At 30.7% G+C, this 13,867-nt stretch overlaps 2 protein-coding genes across 3 annotated transcripts in view; one reads left to right on the plus strand and one right to left on the minus strand.

Annotated features, from left to right (window-relative positions):
• The window catches only part of futsch (microtubule-associated protein futsch), a 135,232-nt gene that overhangs the window by 50,718 nt on the left and 70,647 nt on the right, over window positions 1-13,867 (minus strand). The window lies entirely within an intron of this gene.
• On the plus strand, window positions 21-9,743 carry LOC143195923 (putative fatty acyl-CoA reductase CG8306). Of its 2 annotated transcripts, XM_076403447.1 has the most exons (9): window positions 21-85; window positions 666-826; window positions 879-963; window positions 2,111-2,322; window positions 4,748-4,961; window positions 7,129-7,321; window positions 8,232-8,474; window positions 8,525-8,782; window positions 9,529-9,743. In XM_076403447.1, exons 1-9 carry the CDS (start codon window positions 25-27, stop codon window positions 9,674-9,676), a joined length of 1,575 nt encoding a protein of 524 aa, XP_076259562.1. In that variant the 5' UTR covers window positions 21-24; the 3' UTR covers window positions 9,677-9,743. The 2 variants fall into 2 exon arrangements, with proteins under 2 accessions (XP_076259562.1, XP_076259563.1); XM_076403448.1 differs by lacking the exon at window positions 8,525-8,782.

The following is a 13,867-nucleotide window of genomic DNA, read 5'->3' on the forward strand; positions in this document are numbered from 1 at the left end:
ACTTAAATGTACATAATTTGTTCAATGCACATTCGTAATTGTGAATATCAATTTCAAAACATGTTGGTCAATGATTGGTATAAAGGTAAGGCAATTTCCGAAAAAATCCATGGCCATTTTGTATTAATGTAGGATAATTTCTTAATTATTTAGTTTAATAGACAATTGAAACTCTCTCAATACAGTTCTCGTTTTTATTGTTGCTTCTTATCAGATATTTGGGCATTGGGTATCCAGTAGAGAGCACAAAATCAGCAAGTGTTAGAGTCAGTTGTAGCTGTTAAAAAAGTGGTTGATATCAAATATACCATTTTAGGGTATTAGTTGGCTCGGTTAATGGAGGTAAAGCGAAATGAAACCGTTATGGTTACATTATGTGACCGTTATTTATTGGCAAATAAAAATATGGAAAATTGAGTTGGTAATAGGTATAGCAGCAGTGTTACCTGAAGACAAGGATCATTCAGTCAGTGACTGAATGATCGAAAAGTACCCTTCAATAATATCCCTGATAAAAATTCGTGATAGTCAGCGCTGCTCAACATCTGTGACAATATTTCTGATAATTTTGTAGAACTTGGCAAACTCTACTGAAACCTTTAAATTATCTACTGTCAACAACTAATGTCATGCAATAACGACTACTACCTGCCCCTTGGTTGCAGATCGTAATATATTCATCACCGGCGGTACTGGATTTATTGGAAAGGTGCTGATCGAAAAATTACTCAGAAGTTGTCCGAATGTCGGTAATATATATCTACTGATTCGCGGGAAGAAAGGAAAAGGTTTACAAGAACGACTCGAGGAAATGCTTTCTGGTCCGGTTAGTATACACTTGAATTTAAGGGAATCAATTATTTTAATATTTATTTTAGTTATTTGACCTTTTAAAAGAAACAAACCCAAAGGCTCTCAATAAAATCGTACCAATTAGTGGGGATATAACAAAGAAAGGCTTAGGTAAAAGAAAATAAATATCGATCTGTTAATGGGTAAACTTAAATCATTGTCATTCATTTATCGATAGACCAAATTCTTTTAAAAAGAAACAAAATAAGTTTGAAAAAACTTGAAGTACATAAAATAGCCTACGAAAAACGTAAAATTATTCAAGATATAAAAAAGGAAAATTAGCCTAAACTATGTATAGCTGAATAGATATTTGCATCATTCTTTTTATATAATTATACTTATTTCTTGAGTACTAAATTCCACACAAATGCCGACATTTTTATTAACATAGCATTGGCTTTTCCAGAGTTACTAAAATTACTATTACAAAAAATTAGCTAAGACAATTTATAGTCGAATATATATTTTTATAGTTGCTTTCTAGAACTTTAAGATATATACATAATATAACCATATAATTATAGTTTCGTTCAATTATATTGTACTATTCCAGAAAGTTCTAGAAATCTGTATAATACCCTATTGAACATTTAGTTTTACTTGCGTACATATATTTTCTTTTAGAGATTTTTATTCAATCTTGACTAAAATAAGATTTTTTACCTTTATTTAGGAAATAAATGGCAAACAATTTTAAGTCTCCAAATGGAGTTAAATTTCCATATCTAGTAAATATGGCGGTAAAAAAACATAGAAAGCTTTGTTTTAGGTGTATATCGAATATTTTTTCATATAATAGTAAAATTCGAATTTAAAAAATGTTCAGTAAAAATAACTTTTAAACCATATCTCTTAAGATTTTGAGATTTGCATAAAAATTACATTACCATATTATTCATAATCCTAATTCATAAGTTAGTTAGAGTTATAAAAATGAATAGATTAAATTTTTTTAATTAACCAATACTATTAATAACCCCACAAATATTTTAATGATTACTTTCTAGAACTTTTAGTTATACGCTTAATACCATACCATCTTGTTCAGTATTAAGTTCTGGATAAGCATTAATATTTTTATTATCACATCATGGACTTTTTTAGATTTATAACAAATAATAGAAGAGAAAATTATACAAGACAATCATATATGAATAATGGCACTATAATTTTGCCATATATACGATTACGATTTTTTCCAATCAAACTAATTATAATATTTCTATAATATTTTATTATATATATTTCTATATAGGTTTATCTGATGAAGACCGTCAACTGTTAATAGAAAGGATAAACGTCATTTTCAACGTAGCAGCTTCTGTCAGGTTTGATGATTGTTTAGAACAGGCCATATTGATCAATGTTCGTTCAGCTCAGGAAATGGCCTTGCTAGCCCTACAGATGAAATCTATCAAAGTGTTCTTGCATGTTTCGACAGCATATTGCATCAATTCTACTAACACGGTAAGAAAGAAAAATCTTGTAATGGTTGTCTACTGTAAATAGAAAGGGTAATTACTGTAAATCATATCTATTGTAATTTTTTTAAAATTAATTCGCAGTCCTAGTATTTTACTTAATTAAGCACTGAAAATTTTGTTGGAGAGTTTTTGGAAAGCTGTTATAATATATATTAATTAAAATATTTTCCATCGTTATGTCTGATGAGTATGTTGGGTTTAGAAGAACTTCCTATTCATGCAAAAGGATGAATTTGCGTCAAAGATTTGCTATTTCTGGACTTTTTTTATGCAAAAATACGCCATTTCATTTGTTCAATTCATGTGATGTAACACATTTTATGTCTACGAATATTCCGCATCCACTTATTGATGTGTATGGCTCTCGGCACTAACCCATGACTTTTTGCATTCAGGATTGTCGCAATAGGTTCAGTTTTCATCGCCCTAATGCACCACAGGAAGCCCTTCTTTAATTAGTAAGTAATAAAAGTACCACATTCAATCAGCAATCGTTAGTCTACAGACCCTGTGCATTCGGGTATAATCGTAATTGCCCTTTTTTATAATCGTGTACTCATGGCCGATTAATTTTGTTGCCGTATGGTCGGCATTTACGATGCAGCATCCAAGAGAAGTAGATCGTTGAGGTTAGACTTCTGGCAATAAAAGTTGTTTGCTAATTAAAAGCTAGTTTCATAATTTTTTTCTATGTTCATTATTGGATGTTGCGTGTTTACTGGTGGGCATTAGATTAGTGATTGAATATTAATCATGTTTGAAGAAGAAAAGAAGGACTTTTTTAAATTAACTACTTGGTTATTTGACTTTTAATTAAAAGGTGCGATAATTTTATTGAAGAAGGTTGATGAACAATTTTGTTAGAATATTTAAGGTTAACCTTGTGTTTATATCAGTTATGAACTAATTTACTTGAAAAAATAACTTATTGATACTGACGATATTGGTAGAATTAAATATATGTAAATGTAACAGTTCAATTGAAAAGTCTCCGGCCTGTAACCTAGATGGCGCTACTAGAATTACATCCATATGTTTCTTAGTTAGCCCCAACCTTCAAAAGATGCGTGTATAAATTTGAAGGCTGTCGGATTATTAGTTTGTGAATTATAGCGTTTTGAGCGAAGCAACTTTTGTTATGGATAAAAAGGAATTTCGCCTGTTGGTAAAATATTGCTTTTTGAAGGGAAAAATACAGTTCAAGCAAAAACTTGGCTTGATGCCGAGTTTCCGGACACTGCCTCAGGGAAATCAACCATCAAGGATTGTTATGCTAAGTTTAGATGTGGTGAAATGAGCATCGAAGTCGGTGAACGCAGGGGACGCCCAAAAAAGGTTGTTACCGACGAAAACATTAAAAAAAATCCACAAAATTATTTCGAATGACCCTGTATTGACATTGAATGAAATAGCAGAAAATCTAAAAATATCAACTGAACGTGTACATCATATCATTCACGAATATTTGGGTATGAGAATGCTCTGTGCAAAGTGGGTGCCGCACGAGATAAATTTTGACCAAAAACAACAGCTCCATCGTTTCACTCCGAAGTCCAATCGACATTCATCCGAGTGGACTCCACACGATGAACCCACTCCAAAGCCTGGTGTTTTCCCACTTCCTAACAGTCGGCTGGCAAGGTTATGGCGTCTGTATTTTGGGATGCGCATGGAATAATTTTCATTAACTACCTTGAAAAAGGAAGGACAATCAACAGCGACTATTACATAGCGCTATTGGGCCGTTTGAAGGCCGCATTTGAAGAAAAAGAAAGTGTTGCTTAATTAAGGAAATGCACCATGTCACAGGTCAGTAAAAACAATGGCAAAAATCCATGAATTGGTCTTCGAATTGCTTCCTCATCCGCCGTATTTTCCAGATCTGTCCCCCAGCGACCATTTCCTGTTCTCAGATCTCAAAAGAATGCTCGCTGGGTGTCTATGGTAGGCCGGGGACTTTTCAGTTGACCTGTTATATGTGATTAGTCACGTCCCTTTTTACTCTGCTATTTTTATATCATTACATTTTGTTATATGCTATTTTTATTTTATATTATTTATTTATTTATTTATTTATTTAAATCCGTCAGCCTCTTGGGCTATTTAGGGTTATTTTATATTAATCTAGAAAAAACTGGCAATTGTTTTATGGGATGTTTTATGTGGAAAATAGAATTTTGAAGGTTCCATGAATTTTATATTGGATATTTGATTAATGTTAAATAGAAAACTGTTATTTTATATAGAGAAATGTGAGAAATAACGAATTTAACAAGTTAGGTTAAGTTCTTCAACAGTTGCTTAAATTAACACTTTGCAAATCTAATTAGATACAAATATTTACTTCAAAAATACTAATTAGCTAATAAACAGATTTAGTCTAATTCTAATGTATATTTTGCTTTCAGACAGTTGAAGAAGAATTTCACCCTCAGTCCGGTAACTGGAGAGACGCCATTTACATTGCAGAGAACGACAATGATGGGCTTTCTAGTGCCTTACTTCACAAGTTCATTGAGGGCTACCCCAATACTTATACTTTCACGAAACAATTGGCTGAACATTGTATCAAAGACCTGTTAGAGTTCAAAATACCAACAGTGATTGCTAGACCAACGATTGGTAAATTTTATCACATTTCTACTTTATGCTTTTTTATTCCATAGTTATAATATATAGTTAGATATTTAGTTATTATATCTACTAGTAATCACCCTGTGGTCTAAATTTGATCACAATTAATCATGTTGCTCCATAATAGAGTAAAAGGACTAATTTAAATATGATATGTTACTAAAACTTCTTTTCACAGTATTTTCATTATATGATCATTTCATATATGATCATCAATATATTTGATATACAAGCTTAATTTAAATAATAAATATCTGTATTTTAGAACATATTAAAATATATTCAATCGATATGAAGACATTAACATTTTTTAAATTGCATTTAATGTCATTAAGTTTCAATAATCAATAAAGTATTAATAGGTATAAATTACTACGCTATTAAACATTGTAACAAAGCGTCATAAGTAAAATTATTTTCTGAACTGCAAAAACTTCAGAGTATCTAATCACTACATAGTATAAAACAAAGTCGCCTTTTCTGTCCCTATATCCCTATGTGCGCTTAAATCTTTAAAACTACACAACGGATTTTGATGCGGTTTTTTTCAATAGATAGAGTGATTCAAGAGGAAGGTTTATATGTATAATACATGCATAATATACTAAGGCAACATTGCTAATTTTAGAGGTTTCTAACGTGATGTCGTAAATTAACCTATTTTTTTAGGCTTATTTAGCAATTAGCAAAAACGCTGCCTAACCCTACGAGTTAGATCAAATTAATGTACCACAGTATTGTACACCATAAAAAGGTCTACAAAAAAGTCCGCGATGGTATATGTTTATCTTTTAGGGATAACCCACATTAACCATTTTTATTGTTTACTTTTTACGTGAGAAAATGGCTTATTTAGGAAGCTATTTTAAGCAATACGGCATTAATCCTTATCGAATTAAGTACCTTAAATACAGTGTACAATTAATATAGATCAATATGGTTCCTTACAGCATGTAAATTAAACAAATATTTTCGGAGATATTACAAATTTAAAATTTGCTTTTAAAAATGTGTAATGTAATAAAAATTGTATGAATTTAGATATTCCAAAGATAGCAGGAAATCTTCATAGTAAGTATAGGGGAAGAGGAATTGTTTTACTCCAAATTTAATGCGTGCAGGCCAAGGGCAGTAATGAATGAACCAAAAATACTGGATCGATTTTAATCATGTTTTCATTGAGTGACATAGGCATATATATTTTATGCCCGTGCAAAGTCGGAGCGGGCCGCTATGTTTTTATATACAACGTTCATATTTTTTCTGTAGTGTATTTAATTTAGTATCAGCATTGCACCCGTGCGAAGCCGGGGCGGGTCGCTAGTGTAAGTATATATGAGAATTAAGGGTGGGCTCGTTATTTGCTTATTTATTTTATTCTTCTATCTCGCTCTTGCAGATAACTCATCTTTAGTTTGTTTTTTAGACTTTCATTTCAACTCACCAACAACTGAGGAATTAAAATTCCATGAAACTATTTTATATGAAACTGTTATTATTCTATGTAACATTAATTTTAGCTCTTGATGCACCAATGAACGTATTTATTACGTGCAATATTCGGTTAATATTTTTTTAAGAAATGTATTTACTAACGAAACCTAAAACTTTACAGAAAAATCTTAACAAATTTTAGAATTAGTTCTAGTACAATGATATACATACTATGTCTCCAGAACTATATCAATATAGTAACAGTCCTTAAACAAGAACATTTTTTCTTTATTTCTTTTTCTTTGCCAGACATCAAATTAAATAAAAAGCTGATTTCGAAAATCTAAATATATTGTAGGCAAAGAAAGCAGATGATTCTTGTTGTTCTCGAATTTTCGTTAATCTATGTTCGGATGAAATGTTACTAGTACGTTGTTTTCGGCGAGCCAAATCCTTAGCCAGCACGGTTACCCGCTAGGTTTGGTTTTATATTTTGTACACTGATCTGAGGGGTATTCCTGGTTGTTTGATTTAGGCGTCTTTAGGTTTATTGAAATATATATATTTGTAGAGCATATTACACAAAAATATTAGGCCTAAAAATTCTTCCTCGATATAAGCTTTAATCGTGCCAAATTTCACTCCTTCTGGTGTCACCGTTTTCTTCAAAATGGCAGGAAAAATTTTCGCTAAGCCGATTGATATATAGATTATTTTCTAGTTTCAAATATAATAGACGAACCACTAAAAGGATTCACAGACAATTTGAATGGACCAACTGGTATGGCGTTAGCTGGTGGTTTGGGAATTTTGAGAATGCTTAGAGCAGATGGATCTAAACCGTTAGACCAAGTACCAGTAGATATAGTAGTGAAGGCGTTAATTCTATCAGCCCTAAATATTGGAGTTAAAGGGTAAGATTTATTTCTACTATGGATATATCGCTCAACACAAAATTTGACTTTAATGACATTAAATTCCAATTCTTTAGGCCGCAATTAGACGGAAAAGAAAATATGGCATGAAAAAGTTTGCCTTTTCATTTAGGAAACCACTTGAACGATATTTTTCAAAATTTGTGTTTCAAAAACCCCAAATATAGTCTCCCATGATGTTTTCATTGTGTTGGCCTTGATAACGTTGTTCGAAGCTCATAACGTCCTGGTGAAAATGTTGCAACAGCATGCAACATTTAAACTTTTAATGACAACTCTAGCTTTCTGTAGTTTTCTGCTTTGTTATTTCCTAAAAATCCAGAAACGACTTTGAAACTGCTCCAACTCTCTTTTTGAGTACGATTCAGCAGCGGTGGAAATTTTTCGACGGCGAAAATTTGTCTGATTTGCAGACCAACAAAAACCCGAGTATTAACCTTTGCTTCTGATAATTTCGAAAAAGAAATTCCTCAAGTATTCAAACGATCCTGAGATTAAACTAAAATATGGAAATAGAATTTAATATGTCTATTATATTTAATTCACCATTTGATTAAAATTTGCCGATTACCTTCCAAACATCTTTTACAATTATTACAAGCAACATATGGAGCCCATGTCTTTGACAGTTAAAATATCCTTCGTAGGCTTCACAGAGAACGTGAGATGTTTTTAATTCGTATTTTTAATTTTTATTTTAATTCGTAATTATAAAAATATCGAAAAAGATATATCGATAATTTTTAAAATATCGGTATATCGAAATATAAAGGTTTTTTTTTTTCGTTTTTGTTCATAACTAAGCGGAAAATCATAAAATAAACTTTAGGACAAAGAACGAAAATTTTTTCGTACAGTAGTGTAATCAATGTTAATTTTTCTATTTCAGGTTAACTAAAAATATTCCAATAATCCACGTAAGCTCCTATGGTTTAACTCAGATACTAGCGGCAGATTATATGAATATCAGTAGAGACTTACTTCGCAGATCACCTTTTCAGCGAGCCATTTGGGTCCCAAACGTCGGTTTCACCATGTGCTGGTACAATTACCTGATCCAAGTGTTTTTATTCCAACTGCTACCGGCGATCTTTATTGATTTGTTGGCAAAATTGAGTGGACATAAGCCACAGTAAGTCTTTCCTTATTTCAACTTTAACGAGTTCAGTATGTAACTTTCAGATTATTCAAAATACAGAGGAAGATATTTATTGCTAATATGATGCTAAGCCACTTTCTGATAAACAGTTGGAATTTTAAAAACGACAATTTTATAAAAACGTTCGAAATGTTATCGGAATCCGATCAGCTCGATTTTGGATTTCATGACGTTGACAATTCTCAATTACGAGACCATTTCCAAGATTGCATTAACTTTATGAAAAAGGAAATACTGAAAGAAAGTACCGTTAAACCAGCGAGGAATATTATTCAAAAGATGTATGTATATTTTTAAAATTACAAAATCACAATATAAACGTAAATGCAAATTAAAAAAGTTAAATATGACATATTATTCAATAAATGAACAGTATAACATATAGATAGCACCACCGCCGAGAAACCCATATAATTTTTGTAATTTTTTATTTTAATTATTATTATTACTCTTAATGATTCCACCATCTTCCCAGTGGGCAATGAACATTTATTATGATTTTAATATATAGATGGCATGTAGAAGATCACTTCTTTAGATGATCTTCTGTATAAAATATTGTCTTAATTGGTTAGTCCTATTCTAAATGTAAGTCTATATATAACTAGACCGGATAGTCAGATAAGACAATACTTTTGATATAATTTATGATTACGCAAAGTGGATGTTACATGGGTAGATTTTGCTTCATTTGCTTCAATACGTCATGTCCTCAGCTACAGTTGTATTTTATCATGGCGTATTTACAGGTTCTTTGATGTTATTATTGCATCTTCCTGAGATGCTAGGATGGCTGTGTTAATTTTTTGAACAAATCGAATTTTTGTGGTCCTTATCCATCTTGTATGTTCTTTATTTCTGCGTATTAATTACTTAAAAACTATTCATTCATTGTGTAAATCACATTTTACACTTATATAACTTCTTTTCCTATAATGATTTTCCATATTCACTACCATTTGACAAAACAGAAACTAAGTATGATATATAAATAATATATTTTAATCTAGTTCTTTTTTTATTTCAGAATATATGTAATTGACGATGCAGTGAAGGCCATATTCTATCTGACATGTTTCTGGACAATCTTCTTCAAAGTAAATGTATTTTCCTTTTTATATTCATATTTATATACTTTTGTAAATTCATTATGTCTATTGATTTATATAAAATAAAAGTAATTATATAAATGTAATATAATATGATATATAAATTATAAAAATATAATTAGATATATAAATGGTACAGTCTTTTAATTCAAATTCACTTTTTAATGATGATTGCAATAATTAATGATAAGGACAAAATTATGTTCTGGATATTGTTGCTATAGGAGGTTCTCTACTTTATGGTACCAAAACCGATGATTCTGTTGGTTTTATATTTTTTTATAGATATATTAAAGTCTCCTCTTTACCAACGAGGGTTTATCTGGGCTGGACCTACAGTTTAACGTGACCTCCGAACTACGGTACTCGGCCATTAAGCCCACCGACTGGCGAGTGACCAACTTAAAAATCATCCCCCAAGACATCCGGTCTTACCCAGCCTGGTTACTGGCGTGACTGGTACCATTTTCCTTGTCGGATTTTACACCTTTAACTAGGACAATCACAAATATTAAACAATCACAAACATAAATTTACGCCCATGTCCCAGCTGATTCGAAATAGGAACTATCGCAACAGAAGGTGGACCGTCTTGTCTCCTTTACCACTGCGCCAACCAAGCCAGCTTCTAGTGGTTTTAGTTTACCTAAGTAACATTTTTCTGAATATTATTTCAACTCAAAACTTCAATCGTGTTTTTCTCGAACCCATTTTTCAATCAGACATTGGACATTTTTCGGAAAAATTACGAACTAATTTTGCGTACTTATTCAAAATAACAGTATCTAGTACTTGAATAAAGGATTTTTTATCACAACTCCACCAAAAATTCAAATTTAAAATTTTTCCTTCTTTTAAGTACAAATTTTATACATCTACCAGAATAAAAATATTTTAGATTAATCCATCACGAGTTACTGATGAGTTCAAGACTGACGAGGTCTGAATGGCTGTATTTTCACAAAGTATTTGTTAAATATATGCCTTTGATAGGTCCCAAACATTTCTGAATCAGACATTGGACATTTTTCGGAAAAATTACGAACAAATTTTGCGTAGTTATTCAAAATAACATTATCTAGTACTTGAATGAACGATTTTTTATCACAACTCCACCAAAAATTCAAATTTCAAATTATTCCTTCTTTTAAGTACAAATTTTATACATCTACCAGAATAAAAATATTTTAGATTAATCCATCACGAGTTACTGATGAGTTCAAGACTGACGAGGTCTGAATGGCTGTATTTTCACAAAGTATTTGTTAAATATATGCCTTTGATAGGTCCCAAACATTTCTGAATCAGACATTGGACATTTTTCGGAAAAATTACGAACAAATTTTGCGTAGTTATTCAAAATAATAATATCTAGTGCTTGAATGAAGGATTTTTTATCACAACCCCACCAAAAATTCTAATTTAAAATTTTTCCTTCTTTTAAGTACAAATTTTATACATCTACCAGAATAAAAATATTTTAGATTAATCCATCACGAGTTACTGATGAGTTCAAGACTGACGAGGTCTGAATGGCTGTGTTTTCACAAAGTATTTGTTAAATATATGCCTTTGATAGGTCCCAAACATTTCTGAATCAGACAATGGACATTTTTCGGAAAAATTACGAACAAATTTTGCGTACTTATTCAAAATAACATTATCTAGTGATTGAATGAAGGATTTTTTATCACAACTCCACCAAAAATTTTAATTTAAAATTATTCCTTCTTTTAAGTACAAATTTTATACATCTACCAGAATAAAAATATTTTAGATTAATCCATCACGAGTTACTGATGAGTTCAAGACTGACGAGGTCTGAATGGCTGTGTTTTCACAAAGTATTTGTTAAATATATGCCTTTGATAGGTCCCAAACATTTTTGAATCAGACATTGGACATTTTTCGGAAAAATTACGAACTAATTTTGCGTACTTATTCAAAATAACATTATCTAGTGATTGAATGAAGGATTTTTTATCACAACTCCACCAAAAATTTTAATTTAAAATTATTCCTTCTTTTAAGTACAAATTTTATACATCTACCAGAATAAAAATATTTTAGATTAATCCATCACGAGTTACTGATGAGTTCAAGACTGACGAGGTCTGAATGGCTGTGTTTTCACAAAGTATTTGTTAAATATATGCCTTTGATAGGTCCCAAACATTTCTGAATCAGACAATGGACATTTTTCGGAAAAATTACGAACAAATTTTGCGTAGTTATTCAAAATAACATTATCTAGTACTTGAATGAACGATTTTTTATCACAACTCTACCAAAAATTCTAATTTAAAATTTTTCCTTCTTTTAAGTACAAATTTTATACATCTACCAGAAAAAAAATATTTTAGATTAATCCATTACGAGTTAATGATGAGTTCAAGACTGACGAGGTCTAAATGGCTGTATTTTCACAAAGTATTTGTTAAATATATGCCTTTAATAGGTCCCAAACATTTCTGAATCAGACATTGGACATTTTTCGGAAAAATTACGAACAAATTTTGCGTAGTTATTCAAAATAACATTATCTAGTACTTGAATGAACGATTTTTTATCACAACTCCACCAAAAATTCAAATTTCAAATTATTCCTTCTTTTAAGTACAAATTTTATACATCTACCAGAATAAAAATATTTTAGATTAATCCATCACGAGTTACTGATGAGTTCAAGACTGACGAGGTCTGAATGGCTGTATTTTCACAAAGTATTTGTTAAATATATGCCTTTGATAGGTCCCAAACATTTTTGAATCAGACATTGGACATTTTTCGGAAAAATTACGAACTAATTTTGCGTAGTTATTCAAAATAACATTATCTAGTACTTGAATGAACGATTTTTTATCACAACCCCACCAAAAATTCAAATTTCAAATTATTCCTTCTTTTAAGTACAAATTTTATACATCTACCAGAATAAAAATATTTTAGATTAATCCATCACGAGTTAATGATGAGTTCAAGACTGACGAGGTCTGAATGGCTGTATTTTCACAAAGTATTTGTTAAATATATGCCTTTGATAGGTCCCAAATATTTTTGAATCAGACATTGGAGATTTTTCGGAAAAATTACGAACTAATTTTGCGTAGTTATTCAAAATAACATTATCTAGTACTTGAATGAACGATTTTTTTATCACAACTCCACCAAAAATTCAAATTTCAAATTATTCCTTCTTTTAAGTACAAATTTTATACATCTACCAGAATAAAAATATTTTAGATTAATCCATCACGAGTTAATGATGAGTTCAAGACTGACGAGGTCTGAATGGCTGTATTTTCACAAAGTATTTGTTAAATATATGCCTTTGATAGGTCCCAAACATTTTTGAATCAGACATTGGACATTTTTCGGAAAAATTACGAACTAATTTTGCGTAGTTATTCAAAATAACATTATCTAGTACTTGAATGAACGATTTTTTATCAGAACTCCACCAAAAATTCAAATTTCAAATTATTCCTTCTTTTAAGTACAAATTTTATACATCTACCAGAATAAAAATATTTTAGATTAATCCATCACGAGTTACTGATGAGTTCAAGACTGACGAGGTCTGAATGGCTGTATTTTCACAAAGTATTTGTTAAATATATGCCTTTGATAGGTCCCAAACATTTCTGAATCAGACATTGGACATTTTTCGGAAAAATTACGAACAAATTTTGCGTAGTTATTCAAAATAACATTATCTAGTACTTGAATGAACGATTTTTTATCACAACTCCACTAAAAATTCAAATTTCAAATTATTCCTTCTTTTAAGTACAAATTTTATACATCTACCAGAATAAAAATATTTTAGATTAATCCATCACGAGTTACTGATGAGTTCAAGACTGACGAGGTCTGAATGGCTGTATTTTCACAAAGTATTTGTTAAATATATGCCTTTGATAGGTCCCAAACATTTCTGAATCAGACATTGGACATTTTTCGGAAAAATTACGAACAAATTTTGCGTAGTTATTCAAAATAACATTATCTAGTGCTTGAATGAAGGATTTTTTATCACAACCCCACCAAAAATTCTAATTTAAAATTATTCCTTCTTTTAAGTACAAATTTTATACATCTACCAGAATAAAAATATTTTAGATTAATCCATCACGAGTTACTGATGAGTTCAAGACTGACGAGGTCTGAATGGCTGTGTTTTCACAAAGTATTTGTTAAATATATGCCTTTGATAGGTCCCAAACATTTCTGAATCAGACAATGGACATTTTTCGG

The sequence above is a fragment of the Rhynchophorus ferrugineus genome, unplaced genomic scaffold, assembly GCF_030347505.1.
Source record: "Rhynchophorus ferrugineus isolate W39M unplaced genomic scaffold, kcgeb_rfMv2 rfM4, whole genome shotgun sequence".
Taxonomy (NCBI): domain Eukaryota; kingdom Metazoa; phylum Arthropoda; class Insecta; order Coleoptera; family Curculionidae; genus Rhynchophorus; species Rhynchophorus ferrugineus.

Bases quoted from the DNA above. Each gene is read 5' to 3' on its own strand.
- LOC143195923 (XM_076403447.1), top strand. From the start codon at position 25: ATGCACATTCGTAATTGTGAATATCAATTTCAAAACATGTTGGTCAAT. The intron at 7,322-8,231 runs GTAAGATTTATT...TTTCTATTTCAG, and splicing joins CTAAATATTGGAGTTAAAGG to GTTAACTAAAAATATTCCAA. The intron at 8,475-8,524 runs GTAAGTCTTTCC...TGTAACTTTCAG, and splicing joins TTGAGTGGACATAAGCCACA to ATTATTCAAAATACAGAGGA.